Source organism: Fusarium mangiferae (assembly GCF_900044065.1).
Source record: "Fusarium mangiferae strain MRC7560 genome assembly, contig: FMAN_scaffold019, whole genome shotgun sequence".
Lineage (NCBI taxonomy): Eukaryota > Fungi > Ascomycota > Sordariomycetes > Hypocreales > Nectriaceae > Fusarium > Fusarium mangiferae.
The window spans coordinates 372,825-397,445 of NW_024573939.1; the positions used below are offsets into that span (position 1 = coordinate 372,825).

The window sequence follows — 24,621 nt, forward strand, 5'->3', positions numbered from 1 at the left end:
GGACCCGAGGTAAGCGTGTGAAACAGGCCCGTCAGGCAGAGAAGGCAGCAATCTGGATGAATCACGAGAATAGGTATGCAATTAATAAATCTAGCACTGATTCCATATACCCCTTTATAATCATCAGCTCAACTATTCATTACCTTTAACTTTGACCCTGTTGTCCGTGTCTGACCGACCCGCAGAGTGATAAAGCTGATCTGGCATTTCATCACAACCGTCAAGACGCTCTGTACCCATGGTGATCCATCCTGTCCACAAAAGCCATCTTTCTCTGTTAACGTTAGATCGAGTCCCGCATCGTTCGAGTCCCGATCGATCGAAACAATCTAGACGAATCACAATGGAAGCGACGCTCAATATGGCAATGCCCAGAAGCTTAAGCCGATTACACTCTCCGCGACGTACGTGGATAGACTCCTCACAAGAGGCCCGTGCTCGTACTCTACCGTCATTTGACATGTCCCACTGAAGCGATGCATTTCATATTGCCTTCTTCTTTGTATGTCAAGACCAGGCTTTTGCACAAGACATGGCGACAATGAAGAATTTCACTCATAACGCCGTCTGCTACAATGCATTCACTTCTCTAACCCGAGGCAGTCAATTGACGCTTGAGATAAAACATCAAGTAATGCGGGTTTCCCCATCTGTGAACTTCATACTGAGGTTCTCTACTTTCGACAAGCCGCGAGATTTATGGGACATGAAGGAAAGTTTGGCAGAGATAACTACCAAGGGAGTTAAGTCCAATGATAAGAATCCAACGATGTATCCGCGAGTCGCAATCCTGAATACAAACATACTGCAATTCCAGTTCCAAAAACTCCGCATGTTGCCAGCGAAAAATAAAGTTTAATTGCTTTGCTCGCTTTCAACCAACAGTTCTTTGCGTTGTATATAAAGAGTTCGGGGTTCAAAGTACTTTGTTGACTGATCCAACATCAGCGACTCCCTCGCTGTTCACTTTTGCCGCTTCACCATTTATCGGCTTTCTGGTCATTCTCCACGTCTGTAGTACATCTCCTTTCATCATCAAGACTAGAATGCGCAATTTGTCGCGACGCGGAGTATTCATTCAAGTTGTGTGCAACTATTCCCACCCTGATTTATCGCCCTGCCTGATTCCCTCGGTAGTAATTCACCGACGTCTCTGGAATTACTTCCAACAGCCAACGCAAGTCACTAGTGACTACATACACTGAAGCCAAACTACCCGTCTTCTTCAGGTCTCCATCCTTGGGACCATAGAGATTTCGGAAAGGAAAGTGCTTTTAGTCCATCATCATTCCGCCATCATCTTCTTCCTCGTCCACAGCATCACCATCATCAGTGCCTTCATCACCTGCTTCCAGGTCTTCCCTAGTCTCATCCACCTTCTCCTGGAGCTCCTCTGGATACATCTCCCCAAGAAGCTTAGCACCAGCTGCAAACCGAACGAACCACTCATCACTAACACTCTTTGAAACAAACAACTTGGGGCTCGCTTCAATCCAGTCCCGAATACTTTTCAGCTCCGCCTTCGCTTCTTCGAGTTCCTCACGGAGTTTGTCGTATTTGGCTTTCTGCTTGTGAGCCTCTTGCTTTGCCTTCTCTGCTTCGACCTTGTCGACAGATTTCTGGACTTTCTGGGTCAACTTCTCCCAGTCTTCTCCCTGCGACGAATTAGTACCATTTTTACTTCTTAAAATACGGGCATCATACAACTTGCTGGTTGTTCAGAATTTGCTGGGCAGCACGTCTCACTCTCATCGCCAAATTTGTGAAGCTTATGACGAATTCATCACGCTTGTGGTCATCCCATTGCTGGAACACAAGCGATCAGTATCAAGAGACATCATCATCCAGACGTTTACTTACTTCAAGGGGCTGATCGACGTATTCTCCGAGCTACTTGAGATTAGGGCGTGTCAAAGCAATCACATCCGATGAGGATAACTTACACCTTTGCATCCCAAACCTTTCTCAGCACAGGCCTTACAGGCAGTGAAATTCCCTCCTTTTCTTAAGAGGCATGGCTCAGGACGCCCGTTGGAGGGCACCTTGATCATGCGCTTCAGACATGGGATGCATGGGATAGCCCGCAATTTGCCGGTTTCCGTGGTGGCAGTCGCCTCGTGGATCGACTCTCCATCAGAGTCAGATGTAGTATGAGCTTCGGGTTCAAAATCGTCAGAGTCGGTTCCAGGTTCAGGAAGACGAGTAACATTCTGCTGCATATTATCAGCTCCTATCAACGATTGAATAGATAAAGACTTACTTCGGTGTCCCTGCTACTCCCGGCCTCCTGGCCACGAGTTGCCTGCCCCTTCCCCTTGCTGGAGTAGGTGGCCTTACGCTATAAAGGTCAGATTCAGAGACTGCAACATTGGAGCGTAGAGAAGCATACCTTAGGTGCCATTGTGTCCAATGGCAAAATGTGGATGTGAAGGATAGAATAAAAGGATAGAAGTGAAGGTGAACGACAAAAGTAAAAGATCGATGTGTCCTATTTTCGCCAACAAATGTATCAATCTTAAGTACATAAAACGCGCTGAATTATTGTCCACTTCATTGTTCAGTTATTGAACACTAAAAAAACTTCAGGAAACCCGAGCGTCGGAGCTCCGTAGGACGGCATTCAGACACAGCCTGGTCGAACGGGTAGGTACTTGCTTCATCGACCAGGTTCTACATGCTAGCCTTGTTATCTCAATTCGAGCGTGAAGATTTGCTGCCGCCTTTTGTTTCAGCCGCGTGGGGGAATATACAGCTGCTAAGTGGTTGGCGTAGTATCTACAGTGCCATTCATCTGGGCCACCTCTGATGAGATGCTAATGCTTTACGCGGAGTAACGTTACCGCCTTGAGAACAGAATATGGTGTGATATATCTCGTTTTGAAAGCTGAGGGCAGGAGATTTTAAAATGGTATTACTTTTTACAGTCCCATAGCCTTAGACGCTGTAAAGTTGGAAAAGTCCAGAGCCTCAATTAGTGATCAGCATGTCCCCAACATGCGGCTGAACGGAGGACTACCAACACCTCAAAACACAACTTCTTCGTTTGTGATCAGATTTTCGAGCTGCAAACCAAAACCTGGAATTCACGTTGCGCTTCGTTGGGGCGGCATCCTGCTGGTGCGGAAAGATACATTAGTTTTATGACTGCTTTTTTGGCTCATATTTGCTGCCTGAGATATAAGCCGTTGCTTTTGTTTGTGTAACGTCCAGCCACCTTTTCTCAAATTGGCTGGACTTGACCAGCACGATACGTATTTCCTACAGTCGTGGCTGTGTTTCACGTGATTTCTCAATTTATTTTCTCATTGCTGAACTTGAACCTGTAATCATCTTGCAATAGGGAGTGCACTTGGAGGCAGACATTTCCCAGAAACACAGCTAGATATTCCAGGTCATTTTGACTGCACAGCTGTAGATGTGTTATTTACAATTGACACTTGTGACTGATAGCTTAAATGGGCACAGAGAACTTACTACAGTTGTTCCCAAGTAGGACACATTCTTGTCAAGTGATTCGTTTCTCATGGTTTCTCGTTACTGCAAAGCACTTGACTTACCCGCCACTTTTAAATCAAGGGTGCGCTTGATCCACCCGAGAAAGCTTCATGAGATTCAGCAGCCACTATCACAGATACCTCCTCTCTGACGATAGCTGGGCAAAGAATTCGGCACCTCCAGATTGTGACCTCTGTTCTTACACAGTGTCTCATCGAGCGGGAACATGTGGCGTAATGATCAGTGGCTATCTTCCATTGGCAGTTGAGACTCACCCCAGCCATCTTTGTCGCAATATGCTAACGCGACAAACCGGGTATTCGGAGCTGCCAATCTCTTCCCGTGTCCACGCTGGCCAGGGTACTGTACCTTCATCAAAAAGACTATCACATTGCAGCGCATTGGTCAAGTGCTGACTCCACCCTCATGTCTCAGCCCGGCCAGCACGTACTGTACATATTGTATTGTTGTCTCACTCTCCAACGCAAGTACCCATTCACAAACGCGCGCTTGCATAGCTGATCTCACCCCCTCCCCCATGTCCTTCTTAGTGAACAACACCGTGGAGGCTAACTAAGCTTCCCGGGCCGCCCGACCCGGAATTTCCACCGTCGAAAACGGTTTGAACGTCTCGGATCCTACCGTTCAAACAGAAAGAACGCAATGGTTGCAAATCTCAACGCATATTCATCCAACTCGCTTGCATTTCCAAACAGAAGTGATCCAAACCTGTCGATGATGCAGGCATGTCATGGCAGAGAGCAGATAGAGCATGCATGTTGCCTAGCTGAAGGAAAAAGCAATTGAGCCAGGGAACAGACAAGGCTGGTCGACTGTCTTTGAAGAATTATCTTGCGCTTCAGTTTTAATTGATGTTAATTATTTATTCACATTTTCTACATGTCGTGATTCACTTTTTTGTTGTCGCCTATCTCATTCACTGTTAATGACATAAGTCCTTCTTCCTTTATCCAAAATCTTGCCATCACCACTACAATGAGCGACAAGAAAGCGACTAAGAGAAAGCCATTCCCTACACCCACTGCCAAGTTCAGCGTAATGTGCCCCTACACCCTGACCAACCTATGATATACTAATCAGTCTAGCTTGGTCCTCCAAAGCTGGCTATCAAGCCTAGCAAGTCCAACTCAAAGGCTGCCAAGCCGACGGATCAGAAGCCGGAGAGGGGAAGCAAGCCTCCCAAGAGCACCACGCCTGTGGTGATTGCAGACTCAGATTCCTGCCAGGGCGATGACACTGCAGAGTCTGATGCCGAAACTCCTACTGTACGCAAGCTTCACGTCGTCAAGCGTGCTGCACCACAGGTCCCCTCATCCGCTCCCAAGAGGCTAAAGAGCGACGGTCTCCTGATACCTTCAACCTTTGTCGACACACCGGCTGTCGATACCACTCCTGAGCCTATCACTCGTGCCCCTGGGTTTGCCAGGCGTCATGAAGTTGCTTGTCGTGAGTGCATCGACAAATGGCGGACTGACTCTTCATGGGTTTGTATGATGACTGAGTCTGGTAGTAAGTTTTGCCTTCATCGATATTTACAGCTTATACTAATTAGTACAGAGAGGCCTTGTGTTAGTTGCGAGATTGATGGGCTCAGATGCTCGGATGTAAGTATGTACTTGCAAATACAATGACTTAAGCTGATGTGTGCAGGATATGCTCGAGGATTCTCGCATGGACGTCCAAAGGGTCCATGAGATGGCAGACCGCCATCGGTTGGGTCTCCCCGTGGTATGCTAAACCTTTTACTCTCTTTCCACAGCATCTAACATAACTTAGGACCCAGAAGCCTGGAGGACTGGACTCAGTTGCGTGTTGTCAAACGTCGAGACCTTCGACGCTTGGCAACGAGCAAGGTCGGCCTCCATGCAAGTGGAGGAGGTCGCCGCCAAGATTGAGCGACATATGAGTAAAGAGAGGGCTGCGCTCAAGGCCCTCAAGGAGGCTCTGGAAGAGGAGAAGTCCGAAAGAAAGAGGCTCGAGGTTCAGGTTGGAGTCATGCAAGTCCAACTTGACGGCCTCAAAGCTGGTAAAGACGGGGACGATGAGGGTGCTGAGGAGGGCAATGTTGATAATACTTAGAATGCCAGCAGTGCGAAGTAGACGCGGCTGTTCATTTTCTTCTGTCTTTTCTCTTGTGTCCCTTTTCTTTTGTCCTTTTTACGTACTGTCATTATTTGGCTTACTATTTCTGCGCATGGGTTTGTTGGGGGGTTGGTAGTTCTTACAATTTGAATATGCAAGTCATTTGGTCATTTACTCGCATAAACTTGACATCCAACAACAGCGTGTTGTCCCTTCACCACCCACCGCCGAGCCTAAGCAGCAGTTGTGGACTGATACTCAGATTACCGACCATTCTGAAGGTGTTCACTTCTCGGATGATACGCTGCAAGGCAGAGGTGAACGGGGTGAAGCTTCGACAATCGCCGCGACAGGTCCACTGCTGCCCTTCGACGTGCCACAGCCACTGATATTGGTAGTTAGTTATGTCGAACGGTAAGCGGCTGAACATGACACTTGATTCCCGAGACACTCGGCACTGTCAGAAGCAGTGAAATTGGTATCGTAAATGAATGTTTGATCTCAAATCACTCTGGAAACCCAGGTAGAGAAACATGCCATTCCTCGTGGCGCAGAGCCCCTGCGTTGCGACGCATAACAGTCAAGCACTCAAACTGCCGGCAAAAAAGGTAGTAACAGACACTACAAAATGCATCTCTGATAAAGAGTTGCAAGTATACCGAGGGTTCGCCGTCAGACAAAGCCGCATATCCCTTCCTCACCAGCGCTGTGTTCTGATCATAGCGGCGATCATGCCTTTTTGACTGGCGACTTGAAAACTTACGTAATGCATCTTGTCTTCCCTCGGTTCGATTATACATTGGGTACTACCGACACTGAGTTTTCCCAGGTTGCCTTGCCTCTTGTTGAGGTCTGTTTTACCGTTCCCGAATATTCCATTCGATCCGTGTCTTTTTCTGGTTGTAGATCGCAGGTCGTCGATAGCCGATGCTCCATCAAGACTGCCTCTGACTCTTCTCTCCGTGAGTCGGGAGATTCGTTTTCGTTGCTTCATCGTAAAGCCCTGTGGTCGCTGATACATGCGATTCCCAGTTCAATTCAATATACAAAGAATACTCGTATACTCGTATACTCTCCAGCGAAGTCGGAGGTTCTCTGTCTACCGCTCTATTGGGCGTTGTCGTGACGTTGGCGGCTGGTTCGTCGCCTCTGCCACGGCTTGGTGTGATGGGATGGCCCACCGCGTTCTCTCTGCAACCACGTTGATCTTTTCGCCTACTGCGTGCGTTCTTTCTTGTGTATAAACCGAATAAAGTGCTCGGCTGTAATGCAAATATAACTTCCTGTTCCGAAGAGCTTGTTGTCGCTGACCAAGTTGCATTCATTAGCCTTAGTGGTAAGGAACTCCAGGAGTTCTTCCACAGTTACACAGGATCCATTGCTGCATATGAACTCCACGGCTGTCGTCAGGCTTTCAGCTCTATCACAACTGAGAGCCTTGCTCAACTGCTCGATGTTAATGCATCGAATTTATGGTAGCATCAGCGCCCGAAAGCTCGCGGTGAAAATTCCGATGACGCTTGATATGCAAAGGTAGCTGGTTCAATGCAGCGTGAATCTCGCCATATTGAAGAGCCATAAGGAGCCGTCAAGGATGAGTCAGCGCGCAATCATCTCAGGTCTACTGTCCGTGTTATTTCTCTCAAGCTCTATGAATTTATGAGAGCTGTTAAGTTAGTCTTGCCTCGGCCATTTGATCTCGACGGATGAAAGATCTCGTAAAACCTCACCCTCATGCTCACTTTGGTGCAATTTCACACTGAGGCGGTTGGACCCCGCCTGAGAATAATTCGAGTAGTCGAAGCGCGGAACATACCCTGTAGTTGTCATGCTGAACAGAGTCAGACGTAAAAGAACCCGATTGCAATAGTGAGAGCAGCACCAGCTCCAGTAAAACGCCGAAAACTATCCGATAGCCTTGAGAGTATTTCGGTGACGGATAGATAAGAAATATTGTCAACAATTGAATCGGCCTGTTTCTGGTGTGCCTTCGCTCAACTCCTGCATGGGACGACTTGCACTAACCCTGAGAGACGGGCCATGTGTTGACTCGTAACGACTTGTTTAGCGCTCAAGCGTCTCAGCCCTGACCTCTTTTGCTTATCTCCAGATTTGTGAACTACATATAAAATGAGATCTGTCTAAATTTTAATCGATTTTTTAATATACGGTAGTTGATTCCACGATGCAAAACAACACATCGAGCCTCAGGGTCATGAGCGCGTCGCCAGCAAAAGCCACTAAATCGAACCCCAAGTAGTAACAGCGCTAAGCGGCCCACTATTCAAGTTGCTCCCCCACTGAGAAACGCTGCTCCTGACTGCCCATTTAATTGCACTGGCGACTCTTGCGACAAAACTTTCGCATTCTATTTCCATCTAGCTCTTCATTTGCCTCCCATAAAGACGCTATCGCGTATATATGGCTGAAAATAGGACCGATAATGAATTGGAGCAGGGTAGATTGAAGAGCGATTATTTGAACAATTCTAAGGGTTCTTTAGACTGTCATTCTGCGCGGCAAAGTTGCGCTGAGAGATGGCTTGGGGTAATTAATGGTTGTTGATCTGGCGGGGCTGATGAGCAGTAAATTACGGGGCGTTTATCGCAAGAGCAGAGTCTTCATTGGAGGAACTATCAAGCTACCTACAGTGGATGGCTAGGCTGCTCCCGTGGTGGGCTGCTTCGTGTGCGGATGTCTTGACAAATACGTCATTTGTCTCTGACATCCCAAGCTTGCAAGAAGCCTCCCGTCAGCCATGGCAACAATCTTTCCTCATTCATCCCACCTCTCGCAAATGTGATATTCGACATCCCACGAATGCCTCACGCGCGCGCAGCATCAGCACCTACCTAACGATTAGTGCTGCAATCAGAGCTCGACAAATATAACAGCCCAGCCTACCCGCGCCATGCTGAAGCCCTCAAACATACGCGTCGACAGCAATTACCAACATCGAGCAACCCCAATCGACACGCCAGCCCACTGCAGATCGACCGAAGGATAGGAGCGCCCCCAAGAGCCGAAGAGACCGTCGAGTCGAACAGCCCCTGAGCCAAATGGCGCATCACAGGAGCTCCAAGCGCGAGGGCAAGCCACAGTTGACCAAGGTCTCCATGAAGCCATCTCGAACGCGCATGTCTTCAACAAGAACTCCTCGACGCCTGTAGCACAGCGTCCCCTCCGAGAATCGACATACTTCCGACTGAGCGCGCTTAGTGCGTACACGGCGCCAAAAACTAGCATCAACAACCCGTTGATCTCGACGACAAGCCATCCCTAGCACGACCCAAGCGATGGGTAATGACGCGATCCTCAAGTTCACGCCGGCGGTGTTTGCGATGCCCGACCAACCCGATGTATCCCGTCCACTATCACAATAACGATCTACATAAACGGTCAATGTCGCGTTATCCGTACCGAGATATGTCGCAAGCCTGAATTATACTCTGTGAGCTTCCAGCCCGTCTCGAAAAGCATACGATTGTCCGCCCGGTCCTACGAATACGCGAGCTACTGGTGAGGGGGCCCTGACATTGGAGTTCCAGAGCCAGTAACAGGCCAAAAACCCATCGCCTTGTCCTTCAAGATCATGGCCACGACGCTGGCCAGTGACCCGGTACACCAGCTTGTTCAAGCTCTCCGAGATACATCTCCCCAGCGGATACGGGGACAATACCGTGAGGAGCGTGTCGGTCTGCCAGCAGCATTTCCGACCTTATCGTGCTGCAGCAGAGGCGCTCAAGCTTGTTGCGGTGGCGGTTGGACACGAGGAAGAAGTCAAGTTGTGCGATTGAGTTAACATAATCGTCTTGCGTCAGGTCCAACAACTGACGATCTGAATGGGAAATAATTGTTTGCCTCCGGAGTTATCCTGGTTCGTACGCTCCTCAAGCCACGCACTATGATACGCTGCTCCCTTTTCTCATCGATGGAGGTCTCGGGTTTACTGAGTCTCAAGGTAAGTTCTCTGGCTTTCTGTCGCTCAACTTTGACTCAAAGATATAGCTCCTCAATTCTTTGCCCACTCGGTGAGGTTATCCGAGAAAGCCTCCTCTACGTTTCCCGAACATTGCTTGCCACCAACCCGACGTCCATATTATGAGAACCACATAGACGCAATTTCGCCTGGGAGACGTGCGAAGCTCGTGGGATGACATGACCATGAAAGGACTGAACGGGCAAAAGAATACTTGCCGGCAACTATTTGCGAGATCAAATCCGCACTGACGAAAGAGCTTGAGGGAGAATGGGTTGTTTCGGAGAAAGATTGCCAAGTCTGGAACCACAGACGCCATATGCGATTGGAGGTCAGCAGCCAGCTGAAGCTTTAGAAGCACCTGAACTGGCCAAACCGGTCGAAGCTGTGGAGCCAGCGAAACCGGTCGACGCCGCAAAGGCAGCTGAACTTGTGGAGATTCCGGTATCAGAATCCACTGCAACCAAGAGAAAGGCCGATGAAATCTCCCAACTTACGCCGGAACGCAATCTTGAACCATTCTCGAGAGATCTGGTGCAGAGTTTCCTCCAACATGACCTTTCGGCTGTCCATCGAACGCAAGAGGCATGTCCGAAGTTGAGACCAACGGAACCAAGAATGAGACTAGTTCAATCAGTGGGCAGGCAAAGCAGATGCGCTCTTTTGCTATTGTCCTGTACTGCAAGGGGTATGCGTCTCTCGCTCGTTACCCCCCTTCCCCTTGGCTTCATGCTCAATGCCGTCGATCCCCATGGATATCCTCTCCCACCATCGGCTGCTTTTACAGAACAAAGCGTAACTTTAAGAAACACCCCCGTGGAACGAAGCACCAAACTGTCAAATACACGATGCCGATGCAGACAGATCCAAAATCCGCTACATGGATAAACTCCTCCGAGCACCAGGATATCTACTGAATCATTGAAGAGCGGACTAAGAGGGCCTTGAGGTCACAACCATGGAGGACACCAACACCAAATCTCCCTGAGTTGCGGATGTCAAGCCGCGTGATTCCAAAAGCCTTGGAGACTTTCCACCAGCACAGGTTACTGCTCATCAAACGCGCAGCGTCCGCTCTTGCCTACGTGCTCGTCCCAGAGAAAGGCGCGACAACCCACGGTCCTGCAAACAAGACGGGGACCAATTTCTACGACTCCTCAGAAGCCTGCTTGATCTCAATTACCCGGTTATGGATGGAAGCTTGGTCAATCCCGACCTCAGTCTGCTGGAGCCGGCTCCAAGGAATCGTGGGGTCCCAATTCCTCGGCCAAGGCTATATCGAGGACAGCCTCTTTGAAGTTCGGTGCACTCAGTTCCTACAGCTTGAATCAAGATAACAACAAGCATCTCTCGCTTCTTAGCTCTGCTGGGTACTATGATGCCTCTGTTGTTGATGCATCCATTCGCTTGCCCCAGCAGTTGTCCAAGATCTTCTCGACGACGGGACGCCAACTTCATTGCTCTGAGGAACAGCGGGACTGGTGAAGCTTCATGTCTCTATCGTCATGGTCTGGGGATATTTTTTGCAGTCCAAAGTGTCTTGGTCTGATTCGGCTGGCTTCTTCGGTCCACCCAACGCCTCATCAACTGGATAAGAAACCCTCCTCTGCCAAATGCCAGGTGCTATACATTTTGCTTCATTTCGGTGGGACGCCTCACTGGAGTGAATCACTCCTTTCGCAAGATGGAGCAGTAATCTTATCGAATGGTGAAGAAGATCTCATATCGAAGGCATTCCGAAGATCGATGCACGCCGGGAGGATCAAGAGGAGCGAATCTGAGTCTGCGGTGCCATGAGCGACCCAACCAATATCTGCTTACGCTGCCTCAAAGGATGCTCATGGATTTGCTGAGTGGCTTGCTGGCGTCATCAGAACCCTCGATCACATTAGCAGGCCCGACGGTGCAACGAAAGGAGCCGCAGGCAAGACTCCCGAACCGGAGACACGAACGAACGAAGGCACCGGTGCAAAACCGTCTCACCGAAGTACACCAGAATTTGCCTGGACACGACCGCGAACATGCCGACCTTCCGTCTTCTGTCGTTCTCTCTGGCAGTTGTAGGGAGGCCAAGCTTGTCATCGACCCACTGGAGCTTTCATTTCAACTGAGTACCGCATGGCCACGTCGTCGCTACTAGCATCGCAGAAGCGGACTCACTTCAAGACGATGGAAGATTGTGGGTCATTTCAAGGATGCAATCCGGAGGCTGCTCACTATCCACGGTAGATGAGTCGCAACTGGCTTACGGACTGGCAACTCATGAGTAATGCGTCGATGACATGTGCCATTTCTAGTGGCAGATCATCTCTTGGTATAACGTATGTCCCGAATCTTGCGATTTCTTGCGGTGTGGTTCACTTACATTGAGATGTGAACCGGCCAACCCAACTACACGAATCACGAATCACAACACTCTAGTCGTTTATCGAAAACATCAGCCAGCCGGTGATTTTGAGTGTGTCCCTATTTTTGAGACGAAGTTGAGCTGAGCTATCATACCTCATTGCTGTCGGACTTCTTCTCATAGATCTGGGTTCCAAGCCTTGCTGAACGATGCGATGCAGGGGCGACAAGTGACGGCGCACATGAGAGAGACGATTGCGGCCTTTTGAGAAATGGTGAAGTCGATGCTGAGTAGTCTAAAGTGATCATAGAAGAGATGCCCCTAAGATTGATGGTATGACCTCTTTTGTCGGTTGACGTGAGACGCTGGCCTCGCCATCCGAGTTCAGCCGTTGCTGATCCCTAAAACTGATCCGGAATAACGTGTATGGAGACATCCTGTAATGTTCTGATAGAATGGCTTCTCCCCACAGACTGAAAACGAGAGCAGACTTAGGTGTTCGACGGAGAAGTTGAGCTTTCACGGCGATACATCTCCCATCTCTCGCTGAAGACCCTCAAAAAGAGAAGACGTTCTCCATTGCATCATGCTGCCGTTGTCTCAGGGTATCGGCTTCACGTAACTGCTGTTGATGCGAGTCAAGCTGCGAGTTAGTAGGTACCATGGCGACGTGTGAGAGCGAAGAAACACTCTATACTAAACTGGTCTGAGTGGAAGGACAGTAGTGAGATATTGCTAACATTAAATGGAGTGAATGCTGGTTGATTGGCTTTGATTGGCAACAATACATACCAAGATGCGAGAGGCACCTTCATCTGTCATTTGCGGAAGGGTCTAGGTAACCCGGGCGATGAATGAATGATACGAAGTCCCCTAGACCAAAACAGCCACTCTACCGCAGAGTGTGTCGGTGGCGATGTCCTTTCTATAATGCCTCTCTTCGCTGTGACCATCGATGAGGCTGCCCTCAGGCAGCTACAGGCGTGCAAGTTCTAGAACCTCATCTGAGTTCGCCTTGCCCAATGAGATCTCCTGCAAGACGGATAAAATCCAGAAGTCCGTCATCAGATATTGCGCCAGTCTGACCTCGCCATCTCGAGAAAGCCTACGTGGTCATGGACTGCTCAATGGATGTAGATCATTGAGGATAGTTCAGATGACGAGTCTCATGAGTATCCTCGTAATTATAGACAGCCACTCCGAGCAAACAAGCGACTTGGCTTGGAATCCTGTCCCTAAAGCCGTTTCCTTATCTCGCAATAGCACTAGAGGCTATACCATGAACATCTATGGCTGTAGTGATAGGCCTTCTTGTTATATTAGCGTTTCAAGCCGAACTCGAAGCTGCGTGCCAATAAAGGACCTTGAGGACAGCAGTATAACTGACGATGCTACTTGACCTAAGACTGAGACGAGTCATTTCAGGACCAGCTTCAACTAGATACGCTTGCCAGGAGAGGAATTACCGGAGGTTTGCTCGAGAAGGCACCTTGTTGATACCCCCGAAGAAAGCCACAGAGGCACCAGCATCTAGTGCCACTCCTGCGAAACAGAGTCGAATATCATGATGCTGTCAATGGAGAAAGGTGGGTGCTAGATAACTCCGTGGTATTTCACCTTGGGACATTACACAGTTCTCGTAAAGAATCTTCGCTGTATTCTTTGACGACCTATCGCATGCCTGGCCCTTGGTCTTCCATTCTGAGAACAAGCCAGGGGATAGCATTTCGGGCGTGCTGAGATGGTACATTGGTTATTCCGTCGTAGCTGCCCTGAGGTGGAATAGGGGTCTTCTCATCGAGGAGCTGTTCGATCTAGTGATTCTTCTAGTTGTTATGTTGCTGATAAAGAGAACTGTTCGAGAGTCGATAGCTTGTTTGGGGAGTAAGATTGAACATCGATCCGATAATTTAGGTTCTCAAATGACGATACCAGAAACTCTGGCGAACGTATGGCAAGGGGTCTTATCTAGAGTCTCTGAGTCAAGCAATGTTTTGATCTCACACAGAACATGCTTTGTTGAGGCCTCGTCAGACTCAGTTTTCTGGTTGATCCTTTTCATCAACCTCATTATCTGGTATGACTAGAATGGCAATGATCGATCGGTTGTGAATTCGTAGATACTGCTCGGAGGCATTACGATCATGAGAAGTGCTTTGACATGCAGTTGGTGCCGGGTATCCTCTTCTATTACCTCAAAAATGATAGCAAGGCACGTTATAAACCGTTTATCGTGGTCATATGAGTTCGAAAGCAAGAGTGCTGACTCAGTGACTTGGTGGCAAGGCCGCAGGAACTAGTATCCAAGATTCCATTGACTCTTTCATTAGAGCCGGCGGTGTATGAGAGTGGACAAGTTCGTTAAGGTCTGGAAGTCTGAGGGGCTGAGGGGTGAATGATCTGCTATCGCTCGTCTTTCGCATTGACATATTACCTTATCTGAGCATACCACCAAAAGAGCTGGGTGTGCCTTGAGTTCACCCTCGAGATATCTGCCCGAGTCTGACGTTTCATCGTCGGGTTCAAATTTACAACACCACCCCTCGTATCATGCGAACTTCCTGCGACCTTCGTTCTTGACGGTCCTTCTACTTGTGCGCGGATCAGCAATTTGAGGTCACTCAGCTCATGCGTGTCTTGATCTGCTGTTGTACCGTTCCGTTGCTTCAAAACCCTGAGGCCGACCTCAGAGTCTGGTAACTGCCCAGCCCCATCACCATACAATAACGCATCAACTCCATGTATCAAGCGAACCTTTGAAGGAACTTCCACACCATCAAGTTTGAGGCTATGGGAGCTTTATGGTGGGCATAGCTTATCCGGAAGAGGTGCTAAAGTAGCCGAACTCGTATCATCATCAGTGGATGATGTGGGCAAGCTCACGCCTAGGATTGTCGGCCGAAGTCAAAAAGAAATTGAGAACGAATGCCGAGGAAAGGAAATTATCCAGCCTTAAGATCGTGGGCGACTCCGCGTTCATCACCACAGCCCCTCTGGAACAAAACGTTTCTCCTATGATAACCAACTTTCGAGGCATGGCTTCTCGGAATAGCCATCCACCAAGAACGAGAACGGTTAAGTCCCATGGGGCAGCATTCTCTTGCCAAGAGACAAAATATTGTCATCAGAAAGGACTGCTTATGACTGGCGATTGAGGGCGGTACCTTGATATCCACGAGGAATAGCAGCAGGACCTACAAAATAAATTGAAGGTCGAGATGGTGAAATAAGACGTGAAGGGCATTCTACGGCGCATCTTAAAGAGCGCAAGAAACGGTGAGTATCCACGCTTGACACTAAAGCAACCTGGTCTGTCACGATGAAGCCATCTACGTTGCAAAAACGTCCCCGTGGATAGTACTGAGCTTCTTACTCGTCACATCACTACACTCCTAGTAGCCAAGGGTCGTGAGAGTCTTGAATACAATTCGTAATACCCGTAATAGAAGTCTGGGCGTTCAGGCCATTGGACGTCTCTTGACGGACTCGAGGAAACAGGAATGAGGGTGAAGTCCGGCCTGGGCGGAACCCGAATCAAGCTACGAAACGCACACATTCGGGTTGAAGGGCCTGTCGAAGCAGCGCGGGTACGGTAAAAAAGTATTGAGAACACTCAAGAAGGTATTTCCGGCTTGCGAGAAGAAAATGGGTTGCAATCTTGTGCATGGAGGACCTGCGGCGTATGATTGCTGAGGATTAGAGGGAATTGCCAGACTAGGACCCCTAAGAGATGCAGCCCAAGGATGAGCTATGAAGAGAACAAGCATAATGACAGAACACTATTAGATGAGTGATAGTTCAATGTGACGAAAACAAACGAGCCAAGGCACAGGAAGCAGCGAGTGTCATACCCATGTCCAAGGCGTGCCTGGACTACCACTAGGTAGCCGAGCCAGTCTCAATTTCCGAGACTTGTACTGTCAATGCGATGCTTCTTCTCATACTAGCCAGTCTTGGGGTTCTCGTGATGAAATGCGCCTTGTTAGTGTGGCCACTCTTTTCAGGATCGAACATGATCACGTAGGGGGTTGTGTTTGCAAAGTCTTCGTGAGCCTTGTTATCGCGAAGGAGCTTCATGTAAGCACCAACACACCAGTACAGTTCATCAGACCCTTATAATCCTCCAGATGAAGGACTCCAAGCCTGTCAGCAAATTTTTAGACATATGCATCTTTCTCGATGTTTCAGAGAGGTTCGGCGAATGGACAGCAGAACTATGCCTCGGTTTCGACGTACAGATAATGAGGCCTGGCATACCCGTCAACGGGGCCAAGGGGTACGCTACCATGACGTCCGTGGGTATGAACAAGCCCATAGTCATGGCGCTACTCACAAAGATGGCGATAGACGCGACCGTCGTCGGGACCCAGTGGTGCTCAGCCAGGGATGCATGTAAAATCATGTCCAACTTCGACCTGTCCATCATCGGCGCCATGGGAATGATTGCGGAGGCAAACAGCCCCGAGACTTGGCATTGGAGCTGGAGCTAGGGTGACTGCTACCCCGAGACAGTGGCCGAGAACACGTAGTCGGGTACACCAGCAATCGGATTGTACGGCGCCCTTGGGATGTCAGTTCTAACCATGGTACCAGCCAGAGCCTGAACACAAACAACGGTAGAAAAGGGTATGGTCAGGCATGGGTGGATGACGCGGTGACTGAGGCGGATTCAATGGACCAGTCGGGGCCCTGAAGAAAAACCAGCTCGGGCAGTTGCCTGACACCAACAAAGATAGAGGCCTGCATCTTCATCGAGGTTCTGCCCACGCTCAACAACGAGGCCACTGGTATCTATGTGAAGGATACCATGCCCGTGGCCCTTCTCTTGCTAATAGAGGATAGCTTGCCCATATAGCAGTTTGATGGCCCAGTTCTTGAGCGAGCTAAGATGAACACCAAGGTGAACGAGGGCCTTGACACTGAGAATCATGTTCACGGGAATGCCCTTAGACATCAACCATGTCATAAATCCGGACTTGAGCTCCACCGAGGACAAGAACGTGGCTAACAAGGACATAAGACCGATAGTAACCTTGCGGCTTGAGTCTTAGTCTTGCATCTCTGCACAACCATGATCGGGGACACCTCCAAGCAGGTATATAACAACCTGTTCAGCTATGAAGCCAATTGCAAGAAACTGTACACCACAATGTTCACCGTTATAACCACCACCCATAGTGTCTGAGTATATGTCCATGAACAAGGAGGAGACAGTGTCTGGCGACGACGGAGGGTATGATCAGCTGCCTGGACAAGAGGACCATCGAGAGCATCGACGAGATCTCCAAGTACGCCGTCACAAACTGGACGCCAATCAACACCAGAACTTCAGCAGGTATACAAAAGGGTCCGGGTTTTTGATCGATTTGTTGGATGTTTTATATAAGACACGCGATGGTTATATCGTCCACGGAACTGTCTGGCATGTCGCTCTCAATCTCATGCATGGCAATGCAAGGTGTCAAGGATCTCGATGTTACCCCAGGCCTGATCGTGGCGATGGGCGACGGCAAGTAAAGGTTTCTTCCTGTGCGCCTGGTGCACTTCTCGCAGTGGATCGTGAGAACGCTGCAGTGCTTCTTCATATCCGGGTACATCTACATGGCGAGGAACCTGAGCATGTCTGCGTCGTTATTAGCATTGTGTAGTGTGTGTAGGACCACTGGCGCATATAAAGTCCCTCAACGTAGACACGACGCCGGCATGCTTGCACCTTTGGTCACCTTGAGCATCGCCAGCAAGTCCACGAACATCTAGCTGGGCTGGAGTGCTCAGAACGACATGGGGCACTTCGACGACTGGGAGGGAAACCTCAAGACGAGTGATGACATGAACGACAGGATTGCAGTGAAAACGAAGCCGTTGTGGCTCACGTACGTGTTGTGTCCTAGTTCTGTGTTAACAATTTACTACCATAGGGATATAAATTCAGTACTCACCGGCTTATCATGACGTTGGTCTTGTCGCAACTCTTGTCAAAGGTTACGCCTCATTCTACCTTACATTCCGAGTGAAATTTGTGAGCCTCTGTGAGGTCCATATCGAAAGCCACGCCCACAGCCTGCAAGACTTGATGCTCTCGCCTAACAGGACCAAATGGTTCCCTACCAAGTCATGGTGGAAGTCTGCGTTGCATCTCGCCCGAGAAATTGCGGATATACAACGACAACACCAACATGGTCTGCGTAATTGACAGGTTGAGAATCAACCCGAGTGATGCGTTGTATAAGAATGTCAAATTTCGGTTGGTCGAGGCATCTGAGGTGATACTTCGCAGGTGAAGACCGCGAAGTTAGTGTTGATCTCGATGATGCCAAAGCTGGACTTGACGGAGGGGCAGAAGGCAAACACGTTGTTCTAGAGAGTGTCAAGGAACTCATCTTCGTCTCTCGACCCGGTTAACATGTGCTCGGTATGGGAGGACACAACGCTAGCAAGTCGTTGTCGTTCAAGGCGTGGGAGAGGATGTAGTCAAAATTCTGGACTTGGAGGAGATCAGGCGCTAGAAGTTCTGGTGGGAGGTGTATGGCAGGATCGAGAGGCTGACAGTGGTGTCGCTAGAGACAATCGATGTCGTCTCGGTCGGTCTCAAGACATATCCGTTGACTCTGATGACATTCTGGTCCAAAGGTTGATTGTCGGTCGCCTCGTGGTCTGCTATAGAATATGCCAAAGTACATCGCTAGCATTCACTTTGTCGTAGCAGAGCATGGCGGTCTCGAAGGAGGTCGATTCTAAGATAAAAAGATGGTACGTGAATTTGTGAGCGTGGGTTGATTGAGCTGAAATTGGTTGAAGAAAGGCGCAGAAGGAGGGCGTTGTCGCGTTGGTCGTCACTGGTCCCACAACTGAGGCACCGTTACAGTGAGAGATGAGATCTTTTGGCGAAGCACAGCGCTGAGCTGAGCTTTCCAGTGGCTAGGTCCTGCTGACATGGCGCTGATGGCGGTTGCACCGCCTGTGCAGCGGCAGTGGCATTTCTGTTGTACCCCACGGAAAGTGGAGTGATCGGCGCACAAGGCATCCAGTGGCAGGTGCATTCTCATATATCAAGGCTGATCTACAGCAGTGACGACAACACCCCAGCTTCCTACCGAAAGCATGATACCTCAAAATCACTGTCGAATGGCTTTTCGAATCTATCGGGCCAACCTTTGGGAACCGAGTCCTTCTCATATCCCCGAATGCCGTTGATGCAGAAGTATCAACACCAAGTACGAGCAGGCTCTCGCCAAATATGCCCACCGACAATGACGCGGCGACGCTTACTCGGCCAACCTGGGCGACAGCGACGACGGACCGCATCCCATTATTCATCGAGCACTGAGGCCAATGCGAGGCCAAGACGCTGGTAATTTTGACCTTAATGTCGAGCCATTGAGAAGTCCAGCCGCACCAACGACATCTCACCAGCAGCACTACCCGAACACTACTATACCTCCGACCTCCTGTCAACTTACTTCAACATCATCACCGCCCCCCGTCCTTCGCGCAGTTGACCTTCAACTCATTGCAAGTTGCTCGCTCGACTTCGCAGGGGATGAGGTTGCCTCCGCACATATTGCTAGGCTTTGCGAGCCGAAAGTACAACGATGAAATAGTGACGATGGTCAAGGTTTGCGATACCCCCGCTCTTCCGCCAGAACCCCGGCATCATGCAACAAGACCAGGATGCAGGATTAAATGATCCTTAAATAAACCTTCTTGTTCGTGGTAACGCTGAGGATTGATGTGAGTAGCTGAAACCCTGGTACCTCGCGATGCGCCCATACACCAATCTTCGTCAACTCGGTGTATGAGGTCAAGGCATTATGGCGACCACTCAATAACTGGGTGTTGCTTTTAATTCCTTGTGGGAATTCGTAGCCTCTTGTTGCTTCGGGCAGGTTTCTCCTCTCGCCTGTCATGGTCATGTACCTCGTCGCCAACATCTGTCATACTTCCCAGGCCAGAAGACCACGAGCACTTGTGCGGCTTACCCATTCAGCTACTTAGCTCTTACTGCTCAGCAGCCGAAAGACCTCGAATTGGAGAGCTTCTGGGTATTCTCGAGGTTGCCGTTGGAGGAGTTCATCGAGGGGAGTAAGAAGGCCGAGGCGATCGTCAGCGAGACGTCGCGATGGGTACAATATCCGGCCTCAAGATCGGCCACAGATTTGAAAATCGGCCTGAACATTTGTGGTTCTGCTCAGCCATCAAGACTAGCCACGACAAGTAGTCCGAGGGTAAGGCAAACGGTCGCAAGAAAAGCCTGGGGCACTTGAAGTTCTTGTCTATAACGGTGCGGTCCAAGCCCTCGAGTTGTAGGTGGTGCGTGAGGCTGCGGAAGCCACGGACGTCGATAGGTGTATGCGAAGAGGGTCAAAGACTATGAACTAAAAGTATTCACACAGTGTGCCGAACGATCCGATGTCGTAATGCGACGATCACAGTCCACATCAAGTTGCTTGGGCCTACGAAGATGTGGTACGAATGGCTCGGAGTGTAGTAACTAAGCTCAAGGATGGGGTCAAGGCAAGCAGCAGGTTTGTGAGACGTGCGAAGTCGGCAAGCAGCAAGGGTGCAACAAGGAGGGGAAGAAGGCCGGTACGAAGACGACGACCCTAAGCACGACACCAACTCCAGTGCCAACGAGGATGATGAGGATGGCGGGGAGGTGGAGGAGAAGCTTGCCTCGAGTATTATATGCCATAGTGACATTTCGAACACAGAGTGAAGAAAGTCATACCTTGCTCAGAAGATGACATGTTCCTGAATAGCGACACGCCTTGGTCAGAAAATGTCTTGATGGCATCTAAGGCCATGTCGCAAAACAGGCCAGCCCGAAGTCTCAAAGAGTATTTTTGTGAGCGGAGAAGCAGCTGAGCTTCTTTGCCATCTAGCTCGATGAGACCTCATGAGTGATAAGCAGGGCAACATCCAGGAGGTTGACCTGCCTGGCCATGTCTTGTATAAATATAATTTTCGGGTCCACGCTTGATGCATGAATATTTAGTTCTCATGACATACTTTTTATAAAGTGAATGCCTGAGCGGGGTCCAATAATGATTTTGTGGTATAATATGTGTCATATCCACTTTTCATTGGCTCTCCTGAAAGACATCGATCTGCGGATCGGCCCGAACCTTCTTTCAGATCGGGTGCGACTTTAATGATGCAACCACAAAAGATGACGTTTGTGGAGACAAAATGTGCAACCAAATCTCATATGAGACACAGCATCAAGCCAGACACAGCTATGTTTGCTACACGCCCAGAGACACATCAACGACACGTGCCAATGCATCTTACTAATAATAGAAAGATTTGGCGAATACTTGTGAAAAAGTATTCTCGACACATCACACGACACCAAACTCTCGGATTTCGATGAACGTATCCCAATTGGGTCTATCAGCATAAACTGAGCAGTACAAAGTGACCTGACGGATGGTATGTGCCAAAACAGAGGAGTTTCTGGCCACGAGGCTGCAGATTTTAATCACGACAGCTCACTCACTGTGAGGCCAACTGGATCGAACCCGTCAACCGCTCGGTAGTAGAGTAAGAGGCAGAAGCCATAAGGCCGCTCGTACATATCTCGTCAAGTAATTGAGAGTCAAAGCTTGCACTTTTTAAAAAAGGCTGCTTTTTGCATTCAATGAATGAATACATCAAGGGTGGATCGAACGGCATGAAACCGTGTCTTGTCCTAGTAGTAGTGACAAGATGGCAGATGGCAACTGCTGACAGTTGCGTATCGGCAGGAACAGTGTGCTGATAAAAGATCATTTGAATACTCTGGTAAATCAGAAGTTCGGTAATCAACAGAGCCAAATAATCGGCCTGGAAAGAGTGGTTTTATTCAGAATGGTCAATGATGAGATCTGAACCTCTCAAGTAAGAGCATAATCTAATTGCGAGGAACCCAAGAGATAAGGTAGTGTAGTAGTGTAGAGCCGAATGATCAGCCAGTGGAGAAATGGTCACGGTGAAAAAGAGGGCCAATCGTGATAATTGCGAGATACACAGGTGATGAGGCACTGCAGAGTGTGGAGAGCCTGTCTGGCCCAGATTGTAGATATGCTTGTGATTCTACAGCTGCAGTATGAACTGCAGGTGTAGGGACAATTTCGAACCAGTGTAGAATGTGGTTTGCAAGGGTTCTCAATGAACACAGCCTAGAGCCTCGCTGCCTAAAAGCGGGATCGCGAGCCAAGATTGTTGACGTTGATGTACGGAGATGAGAGATGAATCGAGGTAAAAGATATTGAGAGCAACTGAAGTGTTGAGACATTAAGTTTGGTGAGAATGGTAGAATTTTCTCTTTGTGGTATTGCTGAAAGTGCTGATGTTCCGTGGTGTGATATGATGTTTATGACGTGATATTTCCGAGTACGTTGTGTAGTTTTGGGGACAAAGAAACAGTATGTAATGTAAATCCCTCAGCAATTTTTGCTCTTCCTTATATAATATTCCTTTCCGAATTAACATTCGCCATTTCAGCCCTTATGGCTTATATCCCAGAGCATTTTATGCTCTGCTTAATCTTGTATTTCCTTCCAAGCAGTTTATGCTTATTGTGTCATATACAGTTTATTCTTCCAATTGGTCCAGTGTTTCCAGGATTGAGTAGCAATTTATGCTTCTTGACGGCACTTTATGCCTCTTCTGTATTATTTGTACTTTCTGAAAGAGCAATATATGCTTCTTACGTAATATTCTTCTGTTGAAGTCTCAGTATTGCTTGCTTGATGCTTTGGCTTATGAGTTTTGAGAGCAATTTATGCTCACGGACGTGTAATGTTATGATACAATTAAAGGTTGGTCATGAAATGATGTGCTGAGGTGATGGCTTTTGAGAAACGGGACATTTGGTTGGTGAATGAGATAATTGAATGTCTGGTGTTAGACAAGTTGAGAGGTTTATGGTTTTGTTGGTGAAATAGTTGAATGATTGACAAATAGATGAGATTGCAGGCCTGAATAAGGCATTGTAAGAATATGTGAAGGGTCGAGTTGAGACCATGGCCAGGGGTATTGAGAGGCGGCCACGAAGATATGGTGTAGATGATAGGATGCGCCACGAATGTCATTGAGACGCAAAGCTGGAAGGCCGAAGAGTTAGAACATTTGTTCTAACTTGATGGATGTAGATTAGAAGTTGAGCAGTCACCTAGAGTAGCTGCTGCTATGACTCCGGTTCTCTCCTCTAATATGAAGACTTGGCGAACGTTGAAAGCCGCCATTGAGAAGATAGAAGCCTCAAAGCTCCTATTGAACGAGCTACGGGCACATGGCCATAAATCGTGGCGTAATGAGGACACACTTATGTATATTATCGCAAGCTGAGGTAGGTTGCATATGTGGTATTGGGACACCGGAGTTGTGGTATCCGAGACTGGTAGGCCCCTCCAAGGCGACAGGATAAGGGGCTGTGAAAGAAGGGGTGGTGGTAGAAAGAGAGTGGCCAGTAACTCTGACGCATGATCTACCCGAGCAAGCACTTTGGTGTTGCAGCGAAAGGGTTCCAGTGTTTGAGTGATAGTTATTGATGCTTGAAGCATTGCATTGTCTTGATATTTCAGAGGAGAGATCCTGAAGAGAGTCAGAGACTTTGCAGATGTATCACAGGTTATGAGATCTTACCATCGGCCAATTCAGTGATCCACCATGCAATGAGTGGGTGGTTTCTTGGTGCTGGGCGAGCAACATCTGATCAACCCAGTGAGAGGAAGAAGCCCCCAAGTTAATATGTGTTTGTTGAGGCAGACTGTGCTTGTTGTAGGTGTGAACATGATACTGATCGCGATGTGGTGGTCTTTACCTGCAAGAGAGTAGCGTTAGTCTTAGAGTTGCATGGTAGAACATGGAGTACAACCTACACTTTGCCACTAATTCATGAGCAGAAGTGGCATTGATCGAGTGAGCCTTTGTCAAGTTGCAATGCACCAAGACTCTCATATAAAAGTCGAAGCTTGAGTGTACAGAGAAGGGAGGCCCTCAACCAACGGCGAGGCCCGAGCAGTGGGTCATGAACATGAAACCGAAGCTTGATCATAAAAGGGAAGTCACGCAACGATCCAAGCGCACTCTGCGGCGATAGATCCATTACTGACAGCAAGTGCTTAAAGATAGACGTGAATCTCAGTCAAAGAGAGGAGAGGAGGCCTGGTAAGTGCTCACAACGCACAAGGTAGACTGGAGAGAGAAGTATGGATGGAAGAGAGTTGAAAAATGGAAGAACTAGAAGATGGAGAGGTGAATGGTGGAAAAGTGAGAGATGGAATAGGACTAAGAGCCCAAGACGAAAGAAACACTTAGTAAGCCCTAGAGGCGGCAATGAGGCATCTAGACATCAGATCACATATACAGCAAGCCTTTATCTCAATTTGAGTGCCTTCGGAGCTCATCAGCAATACAATATCTACTTCTGACCAATGCCAATGTGCAGGTAGCTGTATACACGGGGAAGTCTTCCCCATATCCCTTAGACGCTAGGTTAAGTGCCTGCATATACGGAGCAAAGCTCGACGTCATCTACGCTATCTCTGTCTTTACGATGCATGCAATCCCGCACAATTCGACGCTAATGAGAGTGGTTGCATGTATGTGCTGAGCAATTACCAGCCATTCTTCAGAGCTTCAAGCTGCAGTCCCTGGACTAAGTCCCCAACACAACTCACGACCACAATACTTTACTTGCAGGACGTCTGAA

General features: G+C 48.7%; 2 protein-coding genes across 2 annotated transcripts; one reads left to right on the plus strand and one right to left on the minus strand.

Annotated features, from left to right (window-relative positions):
* Positions 1 to 1,274: 1,274 nt before the first annotated feature.
* Positions 1,275 to 2,401, minus strand: FMAN_15312 (uncharacterized protein; the record flags this gene model as incomplete). Its single annotated transcript, XM_041824901.1, has 6 exons — positions 1,275 to 1,655; positions 1,705 to 1,806; positions 1,861 to 1,890; positions 1,944 to 2,213; positions 2,261 to 2,338; positions 2,390 to 2,401. 6 exons carry the CDS (start codon positions 2,399 to 2,401, stop codon positions 1,275 to 1,277), a joined length of 873 nt encoding a protein of 290 aa, XP_041690335.1.
* A 2,090-nt stretch (positions 2,402 to 4,491) lies between these two features.
* Positions 4,492 to 5,595, plus strand: FMAN_15313 (uncharacterized protein; the record flags this gene model as incomplete). Its single annotated transcript, XM_041824902.1, has 5 exons — positions 4,492 to 4,551; positions 4,602 to 5,025; positions 5,074 to 5,120; positions 5,167 to 5,244; positions 5,293 to 5,595. The coding sequence occupies 5 exons, from the start codon at positions 4,492 to 4,494 to the stop codon at positions 5,593 to 5,595; spliced, it is 912 nt and encodes a 303-aa protein (XP_041690336.1).
* Positions 5,596 to 24,621: the final 19,026 nt, after the last annotated feature.